Genomic DNA, 19,504 nt, shown 5'->3' with positions numbered 1-19,504 from the left:
AGTTGCTTGTGCTCCAAAAGAGCTGTACTCTCCAGTTAAGTGTCTGTTATGGATTAATAAATAAGTGGCTTTAAATCATTATCATAATTTTAAAAAGAAAGTGTTTCTGAGACAAATATGCATCATAGGACTTGCATGTGGATGTACAATTTCTGCATGATACAAAGGAGTCCAGCCAAAAGCTGGGATGGGTTCTACCATCTCAGCCCAACACTCATGAAGCTTTGTCCACAGGAAGTCTTTTTTAATTGCTTTTAAAACACACAAAAGCTACTGGAGTGGCCATGGTGAATGACTTCTAAGTCCTGAGTAGAGAGGAAATCAAAATGACCCTTGAAACATGAAGTTTCATTTTTTTAAATTTATTTCATTGACTATGCTATTACAGTTGTCCTGATTTTTTCCCCTTTGCCCTCTCTACCCCACACCCCCTACTCCCTCCGCGCAATCCCCCCACCATTGTTCGTGTCCATGGGTCATGTGTGTAAGTTCTTTGGCTACTCCATTTCCTATACTGTACTTGACATCCCCATGGCTATTTTATAACTACCTATTTGTACTACTTAATCCCCATACCTCTTCACCCATTCTCCCCTCCCCTCTCCTATCTGGCAACCATCTGGCAACCATCTGGTAACTAACTTCTTTTCTCTTGCTACTTTCAAGAGTCTCTTAATCTTTAACATTTGGTCTTTTAATTATGATGTGTCTTGGAGTGGGCCTCCTTGCATCCATCATAATTGGGATTCTCTGTGCTTCCTGGACATGCGTGTCTATTTCCTTCACCAAATTAGGGAAGTTTTCTTTTACTGTTTTTTCAGATAGATTTCCAGTTTATTTCACCCCTATGTTGTGAACGTTGGACCTCTTGAAGTTGCCCCAGAGGCTATTTATACTATCCTCATTTTTTGGATTCTTTTTCTTCTCGCTGTTCTGCATGGTTGTTTTTTGCTTCCTTATGTTCCAAATCAGTGATTTGATTCTTGGCTTCATCCACTGGACTGTTGTTTCTGTGTAAATTGTTCTTTATTTCAATTAGTGTATCCTTCATTTCTGACTGGGTCTTTTTTATGCTGCTGAGGTCCTCACTAAGTTCTTTCATCATCCTTATAAACAGTGTTTTGAACTCTGCATCTGATAGATTGCTTATCTCCATTGCATTTAGCTCTTTTTCTGGAGTTTTGATATTTCATTTGGGCCATGTTTCTTTGTCTCCTCATTTTGGCAGCCTCCCTGTGTTTGTTTCTATGTATTAGGTAGAACTGCTATGACTCCCTGTCTTGGTAGCATGTCCTAACATAGTAGGTATCCTATGACCCAACACCCAGTCAGGGTACTCAAGGTGTGCTCTTTGTGTGGGCTAAAGTACACCCTCTTCTTCTAGTTGAGCCTTGGTTGCTGATGGCAGATCAATGGGGATGATTTACCCAGGCCAGTCAGTTGCAAGGACAGGCTGTGACCACTGACCATCAACCTTGGCTGTTTGTGGGGGATCACCTGTGCAGGACAGGGTGGTTGTGCTCCAGTGTGGTCTGTAGCTGTCCACTGGGTGCATTGGCCCTAGGGTTTCCCTGGTGGTGCAGGCCAAGGTCAGACCCCACCTGTGTTTTGCCAGGGGCCACCCTGCCTGAAATGGAATCTAATCTGGTTGCAGTTAGGGCTCACTGAAGCCAGCTATTGCTTTGTTTGATAGGATGTAGGAGTCAAAAGACCAGCCTTTCTTATGGAAAAGCAGCTTGGAGGGGCCCATTAACTTGGGTGGGGAAGAGCTTGTGGAGATCTTTAAACTCCAAGTGTTATCCAGGTTGATGGAGTCTCAGATAAGGCACCAGCTTACCGGCTCTGTGGGGGGAAGGTTTAGCAAAGTGATAATGGCGTGTGCTCCCCTTGAAGCCAGACACTTCAGTCTCTCCCTTTTTCTCCCTATATACCATTGGTGCCTTTCAAGCTGCTACCCCATTGCTGGAGCTCAGGGAGTGAGACCGAGTAGGTGACTCCATTTGTGGGTTCTTTAAGAGGAACTGCTTGGGGCTCTAGCAGATCCTTCCACTGACTCAATCCCTGCTGGTTTTTGCAGCCAGAGGTTGTGGGGACTTATCTTCCTGGCACTGGAATCCTGGGCTGAGGGGCCTGGTGTGGGTCTGGGACTCCTTGCTCCCAATATATCCCTCCCAAATTTTCATACATGTGGGTGTGGGAGCAGCACGTTCTGTGTTTTTGCCCCTCCTACCAGACTGGATGGATGTGGCTTCTTTAATTCTGTAGTTTGTCAGATTTCCAATCAGCTTGATATCTGTCATTCCTGAGAGATCATTGTTCTATATTTTAGTTGTGAGTTTTAGGTGGTTCTGTGAAGAAGCAAGCCGTGTCTGCCTATGCTGCCATCTTGACTAGAAGTTAACCGAAGTTTCATTTTCTTGAACTGTACTTTCTGTGTAGGAATGAATGGGAGGAATGTTTTACAAAGAGGAAAGTTTGGGGATAGAGAGTAGGAATTGGGACCCAAGTCAAAGGAAATTCAACTATGACTGTAAATTGATGTGATCTTAAAATGGTTCTCTGTTAGCCCAATGCCATATTTATTTATTGAGAAATTATTTGTAACAAATAATTTAAATTGATTAAATAATTCAAAAACAATTATGAAAATTTATATATTATAAAACTTATCGAGGAATTATTTGTAACAAATTAATTAAATTGATTAAGTCAAAATAATTGTGAAAATTAATTTATATATTGTAAAATTTATTGAGAAATTATTTATCATTGAGAAATTATTACATGGCAGGCTTCTGCTACATGGTGTAGGTGATATATGGCAGAAGACAAACTCTGCCCTCGAGGAGGGTTCTGCCTAGACTTACGTTTTTATATATGAGGGAGGGACCCCCCCAAAACTGGCATTTATTTATAAAAATTGCATATTTATTCTTACTAGTTTAAACTTCAGTCACCTTCAAAGTATTCTCCATTTGATGTAATGCACCTATCAAGACTTTTTTTTCACTGCTCAAAACAGTTTTTGAACTTGTCGATTTTGATTCCTTTTAGTGCTTCTGCCACTTTTTGTTTCACCTCTTCCACATTGGCAAAATGTTTCCCTTTGAGGACTTTTTTCGTCCAGGGAAATAATAAAGAAGTCACTAGGGGTGAGATCAGGTGAATAGAGAAGGTGGGACATGGGGATCATCCCATTTTTGGTCAAAAACTGCTGAACACTCAGACTGGTATGGGCAGGTGTACTTGTGATTCACCTATGAAACAGGCAAACCCGTTGAAAAAGTCTTCAAAAAAAAATTCACTGAAGCTGCATTCAGTCTCTCCCAACAATGCTGGCTGGTACACTGAGACAGATGGGTTCCTAGAACACTTTCCTAGCTGGGGAAACCTGTACTACAAGTGGCCTGCCCTCCAGGAGATAGTTCTGGGGGTTTTTTGAGTCCTCCCTCATACGTGCATATACACACATATACATATACGCAAGTGTTTTTAATTTTTTGATCAGAGAAATACAAAAATATTTAGACTCCATCTCCCAAAATTTCGCTCCACTTCTTTGGCAGAAGGTGGTGTTTATTTTCTTAAGCTTTTATTGAAATGTATTTACAGAAAAGTGCACGTAAGTGTAATTCAAATGAGTTTTTCAAAAACTGGACATATGTGTGAATGCACCCTAAACAAGAAGCACCATTATCAACATGCCAAAAGCCCCCCAATGCTCTCTTACAGTCACTCTCCTGCTTTAATGGGTGACCATTATCCTAACTTCTGAGACATAAATTCATCGCGCAAAGAGTGTGTTATTTTTAAACTTTTTATTCGGAGATAACTTCAAGCTACAGAAAAGCTGCAGAAATAAGTGTAGTACAAAGAACACCCATATACTCTTTACCCAGATGCACCAATAGTTAACACATGCTTTTTCTTTATCCTTATGTCTTATGTACTCATACAAACTCTGAATTTGTGTATATGTATACATGCATATGTACATACTTTCTCTAAATACATTTGTGTGTTTTTCCTAAGAATGGAGATATTCTCTTAACCACAGTTCAGTTGTTAATTTCAGTAAGTTTAATATTAATATCCTTACTTTACTATCCATATTCTAATTTTAACAAATGACCCAAGTAATGCCTTTGTAGCATTTCCCCCCAGTACAGGATCCGAAGATCAGGTTTTGCCTTTAGTCATCTTTAAGCTGGAACATTTACATAGCTTTGTCTTTAATGACACGCATGTTTGAAGACTACACTCTTTTATTTTGATAGAATTTGGGATTGCCTAATATTTCATTATGATTAGATTTAGGTTATACATTCCAGGCTGGAAAATTATGTAAGTGATGGTGTGTCCTCAGCATCTTATGTCTGAGACACATGTTTATCCATATACCTCTCATTAGTGAATGTTAATTGTTAAATGTTGATGACTCAGATTTTCCCACTGTGTAGTTAATATTTTTTCTTTTGCAATGAATACAGAGTCTTTGAGGAGACTCATTAAGACCATGCAAATACCCTGTTCCTCATCAAAATTTTCCCCTGGACTTAGCATCCATGATAATTCTGTCCTGAACTGTTTTTTAATGTGATAGTTGCAAAATGATGATTTTCCAACTCCAGCACTTCCAGAGGGTAGCTATCTTTTAATGCTGGAAATAGGAAAATAGGATTGGCTTTTGCTAACTTTATCTTTTGCTTTCACCCAAATTCTAAATAGACACATTTAATTATCTGGTCGATATGCAGCATAACCTGTTATAGAGATCACACCAAGTCTTACTTTTATTTGACGGATCACAACTTCTTGTCAGAAGCATCATGTGAACTGGAGTAGGATCTCAAACCACCTACTTACTCCCTAAGTCAGCCCTTTTTATTTTTATGAAACTTCATTACTTTATTTCTACATTAGGTTTTTTTTTTTTCATTTAGAAAACAGTGCTGCTTTGAAAAATTTAAAAAAATTCATTTTAGAGAGAGGAAGGGGGAGAGAGAGAGAAACATCGATTTGTTGTCCCCTCAATTCATGCATTCATTGGTTGATTCTTATACATGCCCTGACTGGGAATCGAACCCAAAACCTTAGTGTATCAGGATGACAGTGCTCCAGCCACTGACCCACCCAGCCAAGGACAGTGCTGCTTTTTATAATTGAGAAATACTGTGTACATATTGGCTTAAATTGATGCCATTTAAATTCTAGACATTGGTCAGAGCCAAACTTTTTGCAAGAAAACTGAAAATTGAATAGTTTTGTGGTTTAATTTTGTCCCTTAACATTTATTGGTAACTGGCTTCTTTAACCTCATCATATTGATTTATTTTTCCTGAAGTCATTGCAAGCATGTAATTAAAGAATGATGGAAAGGGTATAGATTAAGAATAATGAATGTTAATCTAGGACTTGTAAATATCACCTACTTATGAGAGTTGATCAACTCAATTTCTTAGAACCTCTGTTTTCCTGTTTTTAAAAGGAAAAAAGGAACGTATTAATAGTTCTGCCTACTTCACAGGTTTTTTTTTAAACAAGGGTCAAATGAAATTATTATAAAGTATGCAAAAATGGATAAACTAGGGTTGTTGAGCTTCTGTTGCTGTTGAGTTGATTAATTTCATTTCACAAAATCTTCCATTAATTTTACAGCCACTCACAATGTTACATTTATTTCTCATGTCAGATTCATTCTCTTATTTTTCTCCATGTTGAAGTTCTCTAATTTCCTAGAGTGAAGAACCTAACACTTGTTGAACACTTTCTCTAATCAGGCACCATGCTTTACACACCATGCATGCCTATTAGCATTACAAGGGTATTATCCTCATTTCCCTGATTACAAAACAAGGTTAAGAGTTTTTGGAACTTGCCCAAAGAAGCATACGTGCTAGTTGAGTGACAGAGTTTGGACTTAAACCCAGATTTGTCCACTTGTAAAGTTCTGCTTTTTGGAGTTCTCTATCAAGTCAAACAGATCTGATCAGTCTCAGTGGTTCTTTTGTCATATCTTCATGTCATTTCTCTATATACTTAGAGTAGCAGCTCATCCTAACTCTCTATAAAGTACTAATTTTCATCCCTTGAAATAATTAGCTCATACTTCTGTCAAATTTGTCTAGAATTATTGTATCAGTGTGGTTTCCCCTTCACTCTGACACATCTTTCTACTGTATCTTTCTGAGCCTTGGGCACTCTTCTCTTTCATCATCTCATAGTGAACACAAAGTGTCTTATTGAATACAAATAATATCTTGTAGTAGAAATGATAAAGGATATCGTTGAAAACTAAAACTTATCAAAATATGAAAGTTTTAATAATAGTATTGAAAAATAAAGGTATGATTCCTTAGTTTTTAATGTCTTTATAATGCATTTTTACAATTCACTAGTAAATGTTTGATTTTTAAAAATTTTGTATGGAAATTTTGTCATTATCAAGAACAATAAATGCACTTCTGTTAGGCAAGGTGTATTGGACAATAACCTTAACTGGAATCATATTTACACTATTTTGTATTGCAACTATTTAAGATCTGATTTTAGACTGTGTGCAGGAAGGTCTAACAAAGCTATAAGAAAGTGATAGCTTCAAACTGAGCAAGTGCAAGGTAATACATTTAGAAGAAAATTATCCAAAATTTAGAAATGGAATTGTTTTCTGGCACAGTTCTTCAATCTAGGACTTATTCAAGGATTTGAAAAAATTTAAAGGTGCTTTTTGAGGACAAACTTGTTTATGTGTAGATATTCTTGCAGGTCACTTCTTTGTAGAGGTGGAATGGTTCTCATCAAGGCAAAAAACCAAAAACAAACAACAAACCCTTTTTGAACCAGATGTCTCTTTTACTCCCTTACAAGCCCGATGCCGTACCTCAGTCTTCAAACTGGAGGACATACTCTCTTTGGGGCAACCAGAGTTTTCCAGGAGGTAAAAATGTTGAGTTAGTTTCTTAAGGCGACTGTCATAACCGAGTTTTACAAACTGGATGGCCTACAGCAACAGACATTTACCGTCTCAGTTCCGGAGCCTACAAGTCTGAAATCAAGGTGTTGACAGGGGCAGTTCACTCCTAAACTGGGTAGAATTTTTCCTTTCCTCTTCTGAGCTGTTGGTAGTGGCCAGCAGTCCTTGGCTTCCCTGGCTAACAGCCACATCAGGTCAGTCTCTTGTCTTCCCCTGGCATTCTCCCTGTAACTCTTCACATCACCACCTACTTGTGTGTGTGGCCAATTTCCCGTTTTTTTGTTTTTGGTTTTATAAGGATACCAATCTTAATGGATTAGGGCTCACCCTAACGACCTCTTCTTGGTTAAATCATTAAAGACCCTATTTTCAAGTAAGCTCCCATTCTCAGGTACTGAGGGTTAGGACTTAAGTTTAACTTTTTGAGGGGACACAATCCAGCCCATACAAGGTGTCTTTAAAGGATTCAATTTCCAGGTTCTCAGCTTTTGAATGTGTACTTTTTCTTAAAAGTGGTGAAATAGTTTGAATTTGGAAGAAGAGCTCTTTCATGTCTATTCTCTCAGATCACGATGGCTATCGGGTTGCTGTGGTGTTTAGATGCCATTTTAAAGAGTGCTGTAACACTTAAGTTTTCATGGCAGCATTTATAATACACTGGAAATTATATTTTTCCAATCATTTAAATCTATAGTAAAAGTTTTAGGTGTCAAAATGTGTGAGGGAGTACTTAGTTTTTAAAGAAAATTATTTTAGGGAGTGTGTAAGCAAAATTCTTAGAAAACCACTGATACAGAGCAGGGTTTCTCAGCCTCAATACTATTGTTGTAGACTAGATACTTTTCTCTTGTGAGGAGGGTGTTCTGTGTCTTGTAGTATGTTTAGGAGCATCCCTGGCCTCCACCCACTAGATGTTGGTAGCAGCTCCCCAGTTGTGACAATCAAAAATGTCTCCAGACATTGTCAAATATCCCCCAGGGAGTCGTTGAAATAGAGCATACTGATCTCCTTTCAGTCAGTAATATGGAACATATACTAGCATTTCAGACATTAGCTAATCTCAGTTTTGAGTTGTTTACTATATAGCTTTAGTCAAAACTGTAACCTAAAATAGCAGATTTGCAAGAGATAAAACCTAAGGGACAAGGTAATTCATTAAAAAAAGTCAGTAAATTTGTCTCTATCAAAAGTGGCCAAATAGCTACATCTAAATAGAGTTAAGTAACAAATATATTTAGAGTAATAAAAAGAATCTATTTAGAATAGATAAAAAGAATCTTAGTTTATGGCAAGAGGTGATATAAACTGAAAATATGAAATCAGATTATGTTAAATTTAATGAATTGCCCAATTATCCAATGTGTTACCAACAAAAATTCTAGAAGTATTCTTTGTCTTAGAGCTGAAGTAAGGGTGTATTTCTTCCTTTGCTACCTTTGTCAGAGGCAAGAGATGGAACTAGATTAGTCATTCATCCAAACTACTGTGGCAATTGTTCTATTTTTGTGTTGACACCAGTAGATCATATTTATCTTGTACATGAATGTATATGTATATATCTGTCTATTGATAATGTAGCTTTTCCTGTCTGAGTTAAAATCTCATGTCAGATGTTACATTGGGAGATGGTTTATTATATGTTACATTTTCTTGTGTGCTTTGCTAGTCTTAAAAAATTACCTTCTTTACAGGAAAACAAAATTGTTTCTTGCTTTTTTTTGCCTTTAGTTTCATGTTTTCCAGCACCTAACATAACTTGTAAGGATTTCAGTGGCAATGAAACACATTTTACTGGAAATGAAGTTGGTTTTCTCAAGCCCATATCTTGCAGAAATGTGTAAGTACACTACTGAAGCTAAATTTTCAGATTACTTTCCTACATTGTGTCTTGATTGCGTGGAGTGAAGAGATAGATTTAATTTATGGGGAAAATTCTGTGCTAGTATAACTTTTACCTTTTTGCCTGAATCAGAAAACCTCTCCTTTAAATGTGCATATTTTTTTTATAAATGCAATTTACCAACCAAGTAAAGCTCTGTAGTTCACTGTCTGGGATACAGAAAGACGGACTGGTTTCATGCCATGTCAGTGTAGTCGTTTAGGCTACCCAAATGAGTTAGGGAAGAAAGTCTGTTTTCAAAGTTCGAGGACTTTCTAGAGTTCAAATAAAGGATTGTGTACCCTTAGTTTTAAAAGAATGCCGACTATTAAATCGTTTGCATGTTAGGCATTTTGAAGCTTGGTTTCATGTTTTTGTAATAGGTATGGATAATGAATGGTAATGTAAAACAGAATTCAAAAGTTAGTTTGAAATATTAAGACAAGTGGCTTTTATTTTGTTAGGTATATTCTTTGTTTAAAGAACTTTTAAGTTTACCTTTAATTTTGCTACAGTAAAGCTAACATTTTATTCTTATAATTCTGCTTTGTACTAAAAACTTAATTTAGTTTTACCCACTTTTATTAATTGCTGGCACTATATTTTTACCTTTTTACTGTACATTGTTCCATTTATTTGATGGTACCTATTTGAAGTTCTATCAAGAATTAACTATTGTTTGGCTGTTTCTACAAGTTCTATTAGAATTCTGAGAAGTTACCATTAGAGTTCTTTGTGTTTCTTTTGATCCTACTTCACTGAAATAGTGAGGGGCTTTAGATTCTATCTTGCTGTGTAATCCTAAGCCAGTTGTTTAGGGTTCTCGTGTTCAAAGACTTCTCATTAGTAAACTAGAAATTGTTAAAAGGAATTATTTCCAAAGTATTTAGGTATGGTTTAGTTAACTTTGAAATTTACAGATTGATATTTCTACCTTAAACGTTTCAAATGATAATTTATTAAGTGCTGGTCAAAGATATCACAGGTTACAAATACAATAACTAAGAATATCATCTGTTGAGAACAGCTGGCTACTCAGGGTGGACCTTACAGGTTCAGATTACCTGCAATGGTAACACCACAATGATCTGTTAATTCATTTCCAAGTTAACTCTGATTTTTTTTCAGTGCCTTTGGGTAGATTAGGCTTTGACTGAGCTGCGCTAAGCTCACAAGACACTAATGTCAGTTATGATAAGAATTATAACTGTCAAGGAAGCCAGATACTTCGTCTCCTAGCCAACTTATTCCCCTTCCGTAGTAAATGCTACAGTTCCAAAATAGAGTTTGCTTGATATGCATTGAATCAAAACGAGGGAGTTAGATAGACAGATAATTATAATAAGTCATAAAATTAGGATAACCTGATCTGTCATTTTCCTTTCTCATGATATCCAGTTACATACCTATCAAAGAGCAAGCTACTGGTCAGCTACTGACAAATTCTCATTCTTTGAGTGTCCCTTTTCCAGTTTACATATTTTTCTTCTGCATATAATACTGGTACTTGATTAAAACTCCATCTTAATATGGTAGATATAGCTATTATATTATGTATTCTCTAGCCGCTGAATTCTGGTAACCATGTCTGATTGCTAAGCCACACACCTGTTTCTATTAGTTGGAACAGACTAACTGCTGTAACAAATGTCTTCAGAGTTTCAGTAGCCTAATACAGTAAAAGTTATTTCTCGCTCACATCGGAGTCCAGTTTATGTTGGCTTGGAGGTCTGGGTGAGGAGGATGTGGTGGTCGTTCCACGTAGTCATGGAGGGGCCTTGCTCCTTTTGTCTTGTGGCTTCACTTCCTCTATCTAGTCCTTAGGGTTCTTTCCATTCAGCCAGCAGGTAGGAAAAAGGAAAGGTTACCCCTTGTAGGAGTGTTTTATGGGCCAGACCTGGAAATGGTATACATCATTTCTGTCCATAATTGAGTTTCGTTGAACAAAACTTAGTTATGCCTGCACTTAACTGTAAGATGGGCTGGATTATGTAGTTTAGCTTTATGTCCCTGAGAAAAAGAGAAATGGTTTGGTAAATAATTAGACAGTTTCTACTATACCACCAGTTTTCAGATTATTCGTTATGATGATTTATTTATATAGACAATTGCTTTTCTAATTTCATTTTCCTTCTCAGCCAAGCTTTTTTAAAGGCTTGTTTGTCTTTTCTCTTTTATGAATTTTTCTGTTTAATGCAGCATGCCTTTTGGCCATGCTGGACTTTATCAGCGATCTTTGTTGTATATCAAATGTATATTTGTAGTCTACTTAATCTTTCTACAGCATTTGGCACTCCATTCTTTTAAAATACTTTCTTTTTTTAACTTCTAGTATAAGACATTCTTTTGTTTCCTTTGATTCCTTTTCTCCTTCCTAAAATCCTGGTATCTCCCGGATTATATCCATGGTCCTTTTCTCATTGAATTCATCTACCCTTTTGACTTTTCTCACTGTCTTTTTATACATTAAGATCCCAAACTGAATCTATCATCTTTTCCTTCATTTTCTCATTTGAATGGCACCTGTGCTACCCAGTTTTTTAAGCATAAACTTTGGAATCATTCTTCACTTCTCCTTTCTCCTCACTCCCCACATTTAGTTTGGTTGTTTCTGTCTTCTTAATGTTTCCCAATTTTGTTCACTTTTCTCTTCCATTGCTCCTGTCCAGTAGGCTATAGCTTGAGTTTCTACAAGGCCCCCTAATTTATTTCTCTTATTGTAGTCTGGCGCCCCATTCTAATGTCGATGGGGCACCATTGCCCTCAGCATAGAATCTGACACCCTTGTAACAGCGGATGCCTAAACAGGATCTCTAGGCCCTTTACCGTCTCCCCAACTCCACAAAAATGTCCTGATTGTGAGTGCAATGCAAAAAACAGGATTGTAAGCAGGAGAGTGACATCAAATTTGACTTTAAAATAACTTCAGCTACATTTCTATGTCTCTTTTTTTAAGATTTTATGTATTTTTAGAGCGAGGAGAAGGGAGAGACAAAGAGAGAGAGAAACATCAATGTGTGGTCATCTCTTGAGCACCCCCAGCTGGGGATCTGGCCTGCAACCCAGGCATGTGCCCTGACTGGGAATCAAACTGGTGACCCTTTGGTTCCCAGGCAGGTGCTCAATCCACTGAGCCATGCAGCCCAGGGCTACTTTTCTATTTCTTTACTACCCTTTGCAGCAAAACTCCTTAAAAGAGTTGTCTAATATGTCTTTTCTTTATTTTTTTTCCTTCCAGTCTTTCTTAAGCTTGCTCTATTCTGTCTTTTGCCCTTGTTTTGTCACCAGAATTGCTCTTGCTGAGGTCACTAATGATCTCTTGGTTAAATTTAGGGGCAAATTCTCAACCATTATCTTACGTGATCCATCCGTCACAGTGACACCGTTGATCACTCTCTTCTCAATACACTGCCTTCATTTGACTCCACGATACCATGCTCTTCTAGTTATACTTCTTCCTCACTGTTTGCTCCTTTTCAGTCTCCTGCTTTCTCTCTCTCTCGCTCTCTCTCTTTTTTTGATCTCCTACTATTAGAGTATCTCACGGCTCAGTCCGTGAATCTCTTTTATCTATCTGTACTCACGGCAATTTTATGGCTTTAAATACTTCCTATATGCTTGTAACTCCAATTTATATCTGTAGCCCAGACTTCTCTCCCCAACCACAGACTTGTAAATCCAGCTATCTTTTGGACAACTGTACTTGCATGTCTGATAAACATGTCAAACTCACATGTGCAAAACTTAAATCCTAACCATCCTTCCAAGGTCTAGTCCATCCTCAGCTTTCCTCAATTCATTAATGCTAGCTTCATCCCTCTAGTTGCTCAGGATAAAATTCTTAGCATTATCTTTACTGTCTTTTTTTTTCATACCCTAAATCTAATGCATCAGGAAATCTATTTGGCTGTACTTCAGAATATGTCTGAATCTGGTCACTTCTCTCTTTTTCCTTTGCTATTCCTCCAAGTCAAGACACTATCAGTTCTCACGTGGATTATTGTAATAGTCTTCAAACTCATTTTGTTCCTGTGATAGTTGGAATTTGCTCAGCAAATTCATCCCTCTCAATCCCTCTTAACTGGGCAGTGTATACTTTCCACTCCGTTGATTTTGGGCTTGACCATGTGATTTGATTTGGTCTGTATAATGTTAGCAGGTATGAAAGAAATAGAGGCTTAAATATGCTAGTGAGGTTTAGCTTTCCTCTTGTACTTTGGTGATATGTCCTGGAAGGAACTTGCCCCAATAAATGTGGCACCTTCAGGCTGGGCCCTAGAACAACTTAAGTGGAACTGATTTGAACTGAGTCTGCAGCCTAGATACAGACTCAGCCAAACTTCAGCCTGAAGCACCGTCTCCCAGATGAACCCAGCCTAGCTGAGCTGGGCCGCAGCCAGTCACAACTTGCATGTGTGAGCATGATTGCTTATTTTTGTAAGCCACTGATTTGGGGGTGGTTTGTTATACTATGTTACTGTGACACATTCTCCCCTGCAGTCTATTTTCAGTACAGCAGTTAGTGATTATTTTAAAATCTAAGTCAGATCATACCACACCTCTCCTTAAAATCTTGCAGTTCATTAACCAATATCACTCCAATAGGTTCAATAAAAAAATCCTGCAGTATTTTCCCATTATTTCTCAGAGTAAAAGGCAGAGTTTTTACAGTGCTTTTCAAGGTCCTGCATGAGCTGCCCTCTTTGCCCTGTTACCTCTCCGACCTTGTCTCGTACTCTTCTTCCTTTCTGTCCCTCCACTCCTGCCACACAGGCCTCCTTAATAGGCCTCAAACATGTCAGGTGTGCTCCTTTGTAACCGCAGTTCGTCATCTGGGACACTCTTCCCTCACACATGACATGGCTGACTCGCCTCCCTAAGGGCTTTACTCAAATGTCACCTTCTCAATGAGTCCTCTTACCACCCCATTTAAATGGCTCCTGTTTGTATCCCTAACATTCTGGATTCCCTACACACCCTGTTCCACTTCTTTTTTCAAAGCATTTATGGCTTCCTTATTATAATATATGATTTACTTTTTAAATATGTTTTATTGCTTGCTACCATGAGATTGTAAGCTTTTTAGGGGCAGGGATATTTTTCTCTTTTGTTCATTAAAATATTCCAATAACTTAGAATAGTGCCTGACATGCAGTAGCTACCCAAAAAGTATTAATTGAATGAATGAACAGATGAATGCACCAACTAACAAATAAATAATAATTAACAGTTTTGTTTTCTAAAGTATAACATGTTGGAAACATATGAAGGTGACACTCAGGTTCTAATTTTGTGCAGAAATGGCTATTCATATAAAGTGGCTGTTGCACTGTCTCTTTTTCTTGGATGGTTGGGAGCAGATCGATTTTACCTTGGATACCCTGCCTTGGGTGAGTATGTTTCATTGAAAAAAAAATCCTCGTGAAACTTCATGTTGCTTAACACAAAGTAGCTTTGTGTTTGTGTTACCTATACGAATAGGTCAATGTACTTATTCTTATTGCTTAAATCTTTGCTTACTATTAATAGTTACAAGTTTCATGTTCTTTAGGTGGAATAGTTAACACTCTTCTGTGAGTATAGAGCTAGCAGTTAGCTACGTACTTCAACTTGGCTAAGAAATGCTGACTTTTCCTGTGTTTTCATCTTTATGAGAACACATACTCAGATTATGTAGTCACTTAGGACAGTGGACCTGCGCTGTCACTGCTACTGCTGGGCACACAGTGCATGCTCAATAAATATTTTATGAATAAATGCATCTCTCTCCTTATCTCTTAAAAAAAAAACATTCTATCTGAACTTCTGTCAGTGTTGGCTTGGGAATTGAAACAACTTCTTTCATGAGAAGTTGGGGTTAGAATTATGGCAGCCAGCATAAGCTGATGTGGAGCCATACTTTTATTACCCTTAGCATCCCTCCCTGTACCTTCCTCCTAGCTGTAATCTTCACATTTACCATAGCTATTTACTAAAGCTTATGACAACTATCTACATTTCACAATAGCTTTTTAAGCAGTGCATTCACATGCCCTTATTTAAGCCTTGCAACTCCCTGAGTTTATCATCTTCTTTAACAGGTAGGGAAATTGTCACCAGAGAGGTTAAGGGATTTACTGACTCTAGAGGCCTTGCTTTATTCTGTGATATATTTGTTGCTATCATTCTTGTTTTATGGATAGGGAAATTGTCATGAGATTAAGAGATTTACCCAAGGACATTCAGTTAGTGACCTGAATTTGAACCCCAATTTTCTGGCTCAAGAGATCATGCTTTATTTACTGTAGTACTCTGCTTCTCTATTAGCCCTTCACGGAGCAAATTTAAAGTTTCTGAATGTTCTGCTTTCCAGCCAGTAAAGCTAATCTTATTCTTTCCATGTTGCTACCCACCAGAGGTCAAAGGGGAGCTTCACTGTGGGGCTTGTGGGAAGTAGGTTTCTGATAGCCTTTCCTGGAGCTTATTGTTACAGTGTCATAAATAGAAGTCACAGTGTAAAAATACTGTATACATGAATTTATTCAGTTAACAAACATTTATTCAATGTTTACTGCTTATTAAGTAACTAAGTGCTCTGGAAATAATGATGATCACAGGTGATATTAGTTAAAAGAAAATAAATATGTTGGTAGGGCAAGTTATGATACAGTACTATTACAGAACTGTAACAAAGTTCTGTGAGAGCACAGAAAGGGGACTGGTTCTGTCATCCTTGGAGTGTGAAGGATAAATAGATTACAGAGAATTAGGGCATTATAGGGGATAGCATGTCAAAGGCAACAGGGTAAGAAGGGCCACATGTGCGTGTTGAAAGCGTGGTGGACGCTAAAGCCTGTGATATAGAAAGAACAGTGATGGCAGGAGGTGAAAAGTGACTGCAGAGGTAGCTGGTGGTCAGATTATATATAAAAGGCTTTGAGTTCTTCTTAGGGACTTTGGACTTTACCCTCTAATATCGGAAACCCTAAAAATTATTTGTTTGTTTCTTTAAGATTTTATTTATTTTTAGAGAGAAGGGGAAGGGAGGGAGAAAGAGAGGGAGAGAAACATTGATGTGTGAAACATGGATCGGTTTCCTCTCATTCACACCCTGACCAGGGATCAAACCTGCAACCCAGGTATGTGCCCTGACAAACAATTGAACTGGTGACCTTTCACTCTGTGGGACAATGTCCAACCAACTGAGCTACACCAGTCAGGGCAGAAGCCTTAAAAGTTTTTTTTCTTTTTTAAAGATTTTATTTATTTGTTTTTAGAGAGAGAAGAAGGGAGGGAGAATGAGAGGGAGAGAAACATTGATGTGAGGAGAGAAACATTGATGTGAGAAGAGAAACATGGATTGGTTGCCTCTCTTATGTGCCCCCAACTGAGGACCCAGCTATGTGCTCTGACCAGGAATCAAATGGAGACCTTTCGCTTTGTGGGGCAATGCTTAACCAACTGAGCCACACCAGTCAGGGCCCCCGTAAAGTTTTTAAGCAGAGGAGTATCATGGTCAGATGTATAATTCAGGAAGATGGTACTGGAGGAATCGTGGGAAATGGCTTAGACAGAGAAAGACTGGTGGAGAAAGTTGAAAGGAGACTGATACAGTAGTCCTGGCCCGATGAGGTGTCAGTGCACATTCATGCCATTTGTAATAGCAACCATACCTTTCCATAATTTACAATGTGCACAGAAGGCCTCCGAGTTGTCAGAATCAATATTTTTTAGTCTAGTACTCTTTTTAGATGATGGATGGATGGAGGGACATGTGATCAGATGGAGAAACTAGGTTCATAATGAGAGAGTAAAGTGACATGCTGATGTCACATAGTTAGAATACAGCCAAACCCTTCTGCCTTTGTCCTTGGATTTTTTAAAGATTTTATTTATTTATGTTTAGAGAGGGGAAGGGAAGGAGAAAGGGAGAGAAACATCAATGTGTGGTTGCCTCTCAAGTGACCTCTACTGGGTACCTGGCCAGCAGTCCAGGCATGAGCCCTGATTGGGAATTGAACCAGCGACCCTCTGGTTCTCAGGCCAGCACTCAATCCACTGAGCCACACCAGCCAGGGCCTTGCATTTTCTTTTATGTTCTCTTTAAGAGGACACAATCATGTGTATATGGAACATTTCTAACTTAAAAACGTTTTTAAAAGGTTAGGAGGGAAGGAGAAAACACTGTTCTTTAGAATAGCTTATTCCATGATGATTTTAAATTTTAAATATTTTAAAAATATTTGGCTTACTAAGTGACTTTTTAGTATCTTACTATGTGTGTCCAGTGAGCTGTCATGTCCTATAGTGGAAGTTAACGTTTTTGACCTATTGCAGCACATAGGGATATGTTGATAGGTACATTATGAATTTTTTTTTTCTGCAAAATCAAACTCCAGGTATAAAACTCTGTATAAAATTCTGTATGTTAGCTTTGGTTAGTGAATGGTAATTTCCTGCCAGGAGTTGCCTTTCTTTGGTCACTGTTACTCCAGTCAATTATTAGCTTCAGTTAAAGAGAACCTTTCAGCTTGAGTCTGAGATTCTATAAACTGGCAAATATAATTTTTAACATTTAACTTTATGCCTCAGTGTAAGGTTTTTTAAAAATTTTTAAATAACTAACTTTATTATCACAACCTTTGGATGTTCATTAATTCAACAAACACGTTGACTGTTGGCTTAGGATACAACTTTCTTAAGATCAAGTCTGTCTTATAGCTCCTGAATTTTTGTTGCTGTTGTCTTGTCTTCCATTACTTTTATTCTGTTGGGTTTGTTACTTTAAAAGTCCCTTTACCATTTTTTTAGTGGGACTTTGGAGAGTTGCTAAGTGGATCTGTCAAATTTATTATCTTTAACTGAAAATCCTCTTATCTCTTTAAGCATTCAAATACTTTTATCTGCATCTTACTTGCATTTAAGCTATCTTAATATTAAGGATTTTGATATGTTTTATCAACTAATCTAGTGTAATATGTCAAATTACAATGTTGTAAATTTAAAACATTTAAATGTTTTTAGTTTTTAAATTTTAATTTTTACTCCAAATTCAAGGTTAAAGAATTTTGGTATTTTCAGTTTAAATGATTAACTTCCACTAAAAAAAATTAACTAGATAAAACAGTGTTGACTGGTATATAATCCTATTTAATTATAATCTTACTTAATCTTTAAGGTTACAAAAAGCAGTGGTTGTATTTATAGAGAGCTTTGAAAAATACTAATTTAATACACTTTATGATCATTGGAGTTTTATAAGGACAGAATAAATCATGTATATCATGCAGATACGAAACTTGCTTTATTAAAGTAACTTAGTGCTGAATATGATATTTCACTACATAAATTTTACTTCAGGATTAAACAAGGAAATTTCTTGAGGGGTGAGATTGAATAAAATTTGATAAGATCTAAAAGTTCCTTTAAGAAAAATTTTTTCTAGATATTTCAAATTTCTTTTTATCCCACAGCAATGACTTTATGTTGTTAAAGAACAAAAATTCAACTGAGTAAATTTGAAGATCTTGTTTCTTTTTAACAATGTATAGCTCTATTTTTTTAATTAAAAAAATTTCAGTTACAGTTAACATTCAGTATTATATTGTACTAGTTTGAAGTGTACAGCATAGTAGTCGGTCATATACTTTACAAAGTGTTCCTCTCCCCCACCTCACCCAATATTTCCAGTACCCGCCTGGCACCGTACATGGTTCTTACCATAATAATGACTATATTTCCTATGCTGTACTTTACATCCCCAGCTCTACTTCTTTTAATTGACTTACTCCTCAATACCAGTGCTGCTTTAGGTAGAAGCCTTTTTTTCCCCACCACAAAGCCTTATTTTTCTAATAATATTCTGTCTTTCTGTTTTTAACTGTGGTAACAGCTGTGACTTTTTTTTATATGCAAGAAGTAGCATATTTTGTTTTGCCTATCTAGTATTACAAGATTATGGATTCTCAAAGGTAATAGCTCTTTTGGAGCAATTAATAGGAGACATGTTCTTTGCATAGTGGTATTTATTTTAAAATGTAAATATTTTCTTATGAGAACAACAAAGTTGTATGTTTTTAAGCCTGTATCTTAAAAATCTTTGGTTATAAAACTCCTCTTTTTTCTTTAAGGTTGAAGTTACCAGTTTGGACTGGTATGTAATATCCACATATCATAGGACAAATAAAGGATTTGTAGGTTAAAGTTGTCTACGATTTGAAAGCTTTCCTTAACAGGATAGACACACACACACACACACACACACACACACAACCAACTCATTACAGAACACTTGCAGTTCGGCAACAGCAACTTCAATAGGAAGTAATCTTTGTTCTCTAAAACAGTTAGTGCAGACAGAAGAGTATTTGCGAGACTCAACCTATAATAAAATTAAAAAATACCCCCCAAATTTTAAATGCCTGAAATTAATCTTTGTTCTTCTAATTTTATATTCAAATAAATCCTTTTATTGAGTTTGTGTTTTTAAAATGTAAAGTTTTAAGTTACTAAAATATAAAGTATACTCAGAACATAAGCTTTATTGATGTCATTTGGTAGCATAATCTTTTTGAAAGAATATACCTACAATAGTAATGGTTCAGGATAAAAATGGATTCTTCTTGATTAGAAACACTTTTATTTGGAATTTTAAAGCAATTTTTAAAAATCTA

At 36.9% G+C, this 19,504-nt stretch overlaps 1 protein-coding gene across 1 annotated transcript in view; it reads left to right on the top strand.

Annotated features, from left to right (window-relative positions):
• TM2D1 (TM2 domain containing 1) overlaps nt 1–19,504 on the top strand; it is a 38,806-nt gene that overhangs the window by 3,614 nt on the left and 15,688 nt on the right. Inside the window, exons 3-4 of the mRNA XM_053920718.1 lie at nt 8,702–8,810; nt 14,151–14,242. Coding sequence (XP_053776693.1) covers nt 8,702–8,810; nt 14,151–14,242 — 201 coding nt within the window. The remainder of the gene's footprint in view (nt 1–8,701; nt 8,811–14,150; nt 14,243–19,504) is intronic.

The sequence above is a fragment of the Desmodus rotundus genome, chromosome 3 (assembly GCF_022682495.2).
Source record: "Desmodus rotundus isolate HL8 chromosome 3, HLdesRot8A.1, whole genome shotgun sequence".
NCBI classification, from domain to species: Eukaryota; Metazoa; Chordata; class Mammalia; order Chiroptera; family Phyllostomidae; genus Desmodus; species Desmodus rotundus.
The sequence above is the reverse complement of the archived record's forward strand: the minus strand, read 5'-3'. Positions and strand labels throughout refer to the sequence as shown.